The following is a 7,793-nucleotide window of genomic DNA, read 5'->3' on the forward strand; positions in this document are numbered from 1 at the left end:
CTTTCTAAGCCACCAACCTGATTTGAATTAAATACAGATTATTATTAATTTTTAAAGCTTGCAAGTTTTGATGGAGTGAGAAGGCAACAAGCACGTACATCTCAGAAACATCCAGCAAAAGCATTCCCAGTTTCCATCATTTCTCATCAGCTCTAACAACAGATGTCAAAAAGCTCCCATTGAGTTTGCTTCAGAAACTGATAAAAGGGATCCCTAGAACTGCTTTCACTTTGCAGTGTGGATCCACAGGTCTCTCACACATACTCCCACTGAAGCCTTGTGGTTTTGTATCCTCACGGATCCCTCCTGCGTGGCTGCAGCAGGTCCATCCTCCCTCTTTTGCTTCAAGAAGACCAGAGTAAATATATATATTTACTTTTTTTTTTGCTGAAAACCACCCATTCTGCCAGCACCAACCTTTCCTTTCTTCTTTGAGCTGCCGCTGGGTTGTGAAAGGGCTGCAGCAGCTTGACAGCCCTGAGAAACCAGAAGTCTATCAGCAGAGGGGGGGTCGATGCTGGTGGCCAGTGATAACCGCCCAGGGTGCAACCATAGCTCAGGCAGTTGGCTTTGCTTGCCCTCTACCCGTGAAAAACAGAATGTGGGAAAGCCTGACCCTCTCCATGCACGGATGGGGAAGAAAATAGTTCACCTCAATTCTGCAGAGATCCGCCCCCCAAACCTGCCAGCTCACCATGGCACACAGGCTGGTCACCAGCAGCTGGCACTTGGTGGTCCTCATCCCGCACTTCGGTCCCATGGCTGCTTGTCCCCAGAGAGAGCTGGCAGTTGGTCCCTCCGGCTCTTGATAAAGCCTGGGTTTCCACCAAAGGAAGGCATGGCCAGAGCGGGGCCTCTCGGGAAGTGTAGTCCCACCGGGTGCTGATGCACCTCCTGCTGCCCGACTGTTGTACCTGATGAAAGCAGCCACCTTCTGCCCAAGCTGCTGCCGGGCTGCCCTGGGAAAGGAGGAAAGACAGACAGAAAAACAGCCTTTCACCGAGTTCAGAGAAAAGCTCCTTAAAAATGTTTTTGAAACCATTCAACCAACAGTTGGTATAAAAATCCCCTGGTTTTCACTTTCACTGGGCTCACAGTTTTGCCTAATGAACATTGTAACTATTAAAAAAAGAATAATCTGCATAAATATTATATTCGAAAAAAATTTAGGAAAATGCTATTTAGAAAAGATTTATAAATTATTTAGGAAAAAAAAATAACCTGTTGTTTAAAGAAGACAGCAAAAAACTCAAACAGATCTGCAAAGGAGCCTTCTCTCCCCAGTTAAAATACACCACATGGCAATAACCTTTGGCTGAGACTCTATTGAAACTTTTATTTGCAAACAAGGGGAAAAACAAAAATCCCTTTGGTAGTGTTTTATTCAGGAAAATGTCTATGCTCAGGAGATTCTCACCATCCATGGACATTTTTACTCTGTCCTTTCCCCTCTCCTACCACTGAAGGCTCCATGGACCCACGGCCACAGAAGACTCAGGTGACTTCTGGTCTTCAAAACCAGCTGCCTGCTGGATGCATGTTTCCTGAAAGCAAATTGCAAAGAAGCCTCAAGAACAGACTGGCCAAAGGGAGAGTGAATGCCTGTGTGCCTTTAGCATCCTTAGTTTCAGAACAAGACCAGGAGAAAAGAAGTGAAACAGAATAATGGAAAATAGTTACATGCCCCCCAGATGGCAAAAAGAACCCAAACCAAACAACAACTGAAAGAGGAGGAAAGGTAAATGCATCCCACATCACTAACTATAGCTACAGGAAAATTACAAAGAAGGAGGAGGGGAGTAGAAAAAGGAAGGAAGACGCATATTGTAGAGCAAAGAGAAGTAACAGAAAGTGAGTTGCACAAGGACACGTGCACAGGAAAAAGTGTGCCATGATCTTCTGACTATATCACTGCCTTTCTTGCAGGCTTTCTTGCAGAACATCCTGATTGCCACCTCCTGAGCTGCCAATGAGAGCTGCCACTGTCATTTCTGAAACCAGTGTCCCTCATAGCTCGTGGGTCCATGCCCTGGTGGTTCCCCATGGTGCCCAGTGGGAGACACTGATGTGCCAATGTGCACGCAGAGACCTTCCTACTCCAGCCATCCACTAGAAAGCACCTGAGAAAGACCAACAGATGGACATCAGGGAAGGACAGCAGCAAGGAGAGGACTACAGATAGAGAGAGGGCAACAGGCTGGAGAGGCAGCTCCTGCCCAGCCACACATGTCCAGGAGCAGGAACTAGACACCATCTGCAGCAGTGCAGACCCTTGAGGACAGGAGTGCAGCTGCAAGGTGGCTGCATCCACACAGTCCCCACCAGAGGCCCCATGGGGAAAGTGCCTTGTAAAACACTGGTGGAGTTAGGACTGCATCCAAATGCAGAGCTGTGAGCACCTGACATTTCTTCTGGTGCTACTGAACAGACAGTTGTGTCATCCCCTGCATTTTCAAGGGCAATGACCACCAAGGGGACACAGGTATAAAGGCAGCAGGGTTGGTCCACAGATGGAGTTACAGGTTAAATCTGGAAGGGTTGCAAGAAGGTATGAAGTACAGGTCTGTGTGTAAAACCAGCTACAGAAGCCCGACCAAGAGCGACAGTGAGTTAGAAGTGAGGGTGCAGCCACGGTGCACACCGTGAGCACACCTGGAGCCTGTTTCACACCAAGGGGCATGAGAAAAACCATGCAGCCCATCTTCATTTTTTGCTAGAACCCAGTTTCCTTGCCCAACCCTAAGCGGACGCTACTGGAGACCTGTGCAAAGCCAGATCTCACACTAGAGGTCCCCACAGGTCAGTAGAAACCCTTCCCAAAGGCCTGGATGATTCAAGTCGGCTTTCTGAAGGAAATAGATGGGCATTTTCCTTCTTAATTCCCCAAAAGTCTCCTCTATCCGTGCAGGAGCCTCGCATCTGACTGCAGGACCACTTGAGAGATCACAAAATTATAATCTGTACCCGTTGGAAATGCTCTTAGGCTCTCCATAAAAGGTGTTCTACCTCCTTTTGTCTCCAGCCACAAAAGCAGGCACCTCTACTGCCTCACCAGCCTCTCAAAGCAGGTCTATAACTTTAAACACCTGGGTTTAAACGGATATTAACTCTGGTTTGGTTGTGAGTGTTTATTCCTGGATAGTTTACCCATGTCTTCTGATAGTTCAGATGCTTCTCCCACTTCCAGTGCTTAGCACTCTTCTGTCCTGCCTGCTCCCTTGATTAACTGCTCTGGTGCTGCACTGGATTTAGAGGTGGAGGCATTTTTCTGCAGTTTTTCTTTCATCCATCTTACCCTTTATCCCATATAGCTATGGCTTGAAAGACTTCTCTTCGGGGCACAACACATGGATTTCTAACATAAAAAAAAATAATAAAAAGCAAAATAATTACTCCCTCTCCCCAAAATAAAATCAATAATAGGAGCATTAGTAGACCAGGGGCATTAAGAGGCTGGAGCTCTGATTGCAGAGGGCACATCTGGCACATGCAAAGGCACTACTGAAGTGAGCACAGGGGGAGCATGTATGCTCATCTTGATTGTGACCATTGAAAAGGGGGTCATTGCAACATTTCACTTTCTCCAGGATTGAGATTCCTCCAGGTGCCACGTCACTGGCATATACTTGCCTTGGCAGCTCTCTGCCCAGGGAGCCCTGTCAAGAAGCAGAGTGTCCCCCAGCCCCATCCTAGCAGGAAGAGAAGCAGGGCTAGGGGCACACCAGGGACCCACCTTAGCAGCCAGGGCATGGGCTGGATGGCAGTGTGGCTTTCCCAGCAAGACTCAGCCTCCTGCCTGCCCTGCCAGGCTTTGTCACTTGGTCCCCTTTGCAAGAGCACAACTTAGCACTCCCAAACGCAGTCGAAAAAACACAGATGACCACAGCTCCTGTCTGCAGCTTCCTCCCTTATCTCTGGTTATCAGCCAGGCTGAAAATACCCCAGGGAGAACAGGTGCCCTCTTCTGCTAGCCTTATGACAGCTTGCAGCCTTCTGGTAGGTTGTGAAAACACATGCTGGCCTCCCCAGGGTGTTGGATGGATGTGCCACCTTGTCCGGAAGGAAAGGACTGGTTTAAAAAAGGGAACAAAGGCAGGTAATATTTTTTACACAGCTAAAAATATTAGATGGATGTCCTAAAAGAACTGGAGGATTTGATGTGTTAATGCTGCATGGGGTGAACTTGGGAGACTAAACATAAATGGGGGAGAAGAGGCTGCATTCATACTAGTGCTTTCTCACTGTTCACTTTTCTGGCTCTTGCTCCATCAGTTCAGCCACCAGTGATGCAACAGCAGCACCCTGGTCCCAGCTGCTTGAACTCCAGCCAGGCAGCAGGTAAGAGAAACCTCCTCCTTGGGCTTGGGGTGCTGCTGCTCATGGTCCTGCAAACAGCTGGAGGGAGGAGAGAGGAGGTTGCCACAGGAGGCAGAACTACAGCCTTTGTCCAGGCAGGACACATCCATGCCAGGTCCCTGCTGCCACTTGGAAGCCTCCTCCTTGGCCAGTCCACACCACTCTTAGGAAAAACACCTTCAGGGTAGAAAAGAGCTTCAAATGTGGCAGATTTACAAGTCTGACTGGCTCAGCCCATTTGGTCGCCCCGCCCCTGCCCATGCCATGGCTGTATTCACCCCAGAGCTCGCTCGTAAATAAAACATGCCCGGATGAACGGCAGCAAAGCTCCCTGAATGATGGGAAGCCAGGGAGACTTTCCTGAGCACATCACAAGGATGCATTGTAAAGGCTGCTTAGCATTCATATGGCACATACACACAATCAAAGCTAAAAATTGACTTTTAAACCCGGGGCTGTGTCTTTTCAAGAAGAGAAGGAGAGGAGAAAAGGGGGAGGTGCTGGGATTTGCCAGGCTTCAGATGCACCACACAACTCTGCTGTGAATGGAAACAAGGCTGGCCAGAGGCTGCCTTGAAGAAACAAAACCAGAGAGAAATCATAAAATCTGCAATGATTCCCAGGCATTTTGAATTAATTGGAGGTGAGGAAAAAAAAAAAAAAGTCATAAGAGTTATTAAAAAGTGTTCATCAAGCCCAAAAAACATTGTATTTGAAAGGAGTATAAACTGAAGAGAGGGAGTTAAAGAACAATGGAATAGTTCCCTTCAAAGAATAAACTCAAACGTTTTTTGACCCCAAAAATGGAACAACTGCACTCATAGCTCTCAAGAGCTATTATTTCACAGCCTCCTACCTCAACTAGATTATTTTTTCTTTTTCAAATGATACCTAATTGCAAACCATAACTGCCCAGGAGGTAGCTGTGCTGGGACAGACCTCTAGGCCTGCTCCCAGAAAAACCAGTGTAAGCAGAGCCCAGCCTGGCAAACGGGGACCCACACGCTCAGCTGGGAGAATGGGGCTGCTTGACTGCCTCTTGCCATTTATTTCTGGCATTTGCTCTCTCGAGGCTTATCAGAGTGGGACCTCTTGCTTTTCAATGATGTCCAGAAAGTTTTGGCAAAAAACCCCAGAAGCTCGAGTCAGCTTCTGTAATACATGGATCATGGTGTGACTGACCCAGCACCTTGTATGCTGTGCTCCCACCAACACACATCCCAGCTCAGGTGGCAGCATTTTGCCCTCACCTTTGGCAGACACAAGAAATAATATGCAGCATCAGAGGTCAGAGGCCAACCACCACAGTTACCCTCTCTCTGAGCAGCTGGCTCCCTTGCACCATGCTGGCCAAAGCCACCCAGGGCTGTGAGATGTCCATGCCACCCATCCGTTTATCTCCTCTGCTTTACCTGGGCCAGGCAAGGAGAATTTCTTCTGCCCACCCTCTGGGAATGGGTAGCCCATCACTGGATGCTCTCTCTCCCCAGATTACGATCAGGAAGTTGATTGTGAACACAGACAGCGTTTAATGTTGTCTTGTTCTACTGGATCTTACATAGCCATTAACTTTATAAAGAGATTTCAAACAAGATTACATTTCTCAGAGTACAAGGTGCACCTACCTTCCTTCAGGAACCCAGCTGTATTGTTAAGAAAGTGTAAGTGGTTGTTGCTTTGTGCTGTGCTCAGGCCCAGACCTGACAGCCACATCTGGCTGGAAACACACATTGCCATCAGCAGCCAAGTTCATCACCACGCTGAGTGTGGAATCACTGGGGCTGAAGGTTGCAAACTCTCCTTTAAGACTGGATTTACTGGTGTTTGAACAGTGCGTTATTAATGAAAGAATTCCCTGTAGTTACTTTTGTGTGATAAAAATCTAGTTATTGCTCCTGAGCGTGGCTCTTTGATACAGAAGGTTCTCTCCTGGACAGCTTCAAAGAGAGCAGCTTCCTCTTTCCTGAAAGAAAGACTTGCATTAGAAATTAAAGATGGAGCAATAAAAGAACATTGAGATGACTTCACTACAGTAATGCCCTTTCTGCCTCAGTTACTACTGCTAGTGAGCACAGGGTAACCCCCTGTGCCAGCCAGCCAGCTCTGCATGGTGGTAAGTCACTTGAGCTGAGGAAGGGAACCTGTGACTGCTCAGGCACACGAGCATTTTTACATATGCCAGCAGCTCCCCTGTGCTTCTCAGGAACCCACCAGGCAACAGCTCCCACCAGCACCACATGCCATGGGCTGCTCTACAAGCCAAGTCCTTCAGAGGAGCTGCACGGCTGCTCATGGTTGTTTCCCCCAGGTCTACAGCATGGCCAAGAACATCTCAAAAGGCCTTGAATTTGGGTGCTAAGCCTGATGTGTGCTTGAAAGGGACTTCCAGACACACAAAGCACTCACAAGCTCCTTCCTGTCACTTCCAGGAATTTCAGCCCTGCTGCAGCAGCACTTGCTCCTTCAACCCACTGCTGCTGCAACCCATCCCCAGGAAAACATTTGCCTTTCCATGGGGTGGAACCTCACTGCTCCATAAATACCCCACACAGGTAGAAAAAAGCCCCCTCCATGTCACATCTAGAAATGGTGTATGGCTCTTTGTATTACTGGGTTTGGTTGTATTACTGGGTTTGGCTCACATACACCCTAGGAGCAGCACTGGAGCAGTTCAGGGTAGCCAGGGACGTAGAGATCCTTAGTTTTATACCTGCATCTTGCTGCAGAGCTTCACTGGCACCTACCCACATGCTAGTGGCTCTGCTGCAGGCATGCACACGTCCCTGCCACCAGGTTGCTGCCAGAGACACTGGCATTGAGCATCTTCCTGGGAAGGAGTTACGCTCCCTGCCAAAAAATGGGGCCCTGTTAACTGAGCTACACCTCCCTGCCCACACAGTTCTGGCTGGAGGGGGGCCCTGCAAAAGGCAGGTAGCACTTCTCTTACCCCAGTTAACAACTACTGCAAACCCTGGAGTGGATGAGCCCCTCCATCTCTCCTGCAGATGGTCGTGCTGAGGGGCTGCATGAGCAGCAGTGCAGCGGCTGGCACAGGGGCAGACAGGACCTGAGCTGACCCCACCAAAGCCAGTGAAAGGGTCTGTTGGGCGTGTTTTAGCACAACACTGTTTCTTGGATTTTTTTTTAAAAGGCTGAGCAGGAGCAAAGCCCTCAGGACAGCACATGGTGCAAGCTCAGAGTGCACTGCAGCCCCCGGGCAGCGGGTGCACCCAGCACCCCTCCATCCACCCTGCTTATTCAGCAAAACCCCGTGCGAGTTGCCCGTCGCCGCGAGCTCTGGGACACCAGGAAGCAGCTCCTTTGCGGTCTCCGTTGCATCCAGGTGTCCGAGCACCTCACCCTGCTGCTCTTCCCCCGGGAGCTGGAAGCGCTGGCTTGCTTGATGGGCGGCAGAGAGGGACGGCTCGCCACGACAC

General features: G+C 49.1%; 1 protein-coding gene across 1 annotated transcript in view; it reads right to left on the reverse strand.

Moving 5' to 3' along the window:
- Positions 1 to 742, reverse strand: part of TSPAN32 (tetraspanin 32) — a 28,820-nt gene extending 28,078 nt beyond the window's left edge. The window contains exon 1 of the mRNA XM_010003874.1: positions 695 to 742. Coding sequence (XP_010002176.1) covers positions 695 to 742 — 48 coding nt within the window. The remainder of the gene's footprint in view (positions 1 to 694) is intronic.
- Positions 743 to 7,793: the final 7,051 nt, after the last annotated feature.

Source organism: Chaetura pelagica, unplaced genomic scaffold (assembly GCF_000747805.2).
Source record: "Chaetura pelagica isolate M959 unplaced genomic scaffold, ChaPel_1.0 scaffold28, whole genome shotgun sequence".
In the NCBI taxonomy this organism is placed as follows: Eukaryota; Metazoa; Chordata; class Aves; order Apodiformes; family Apodidae; genus Chaetura; species Chaetura pelagica.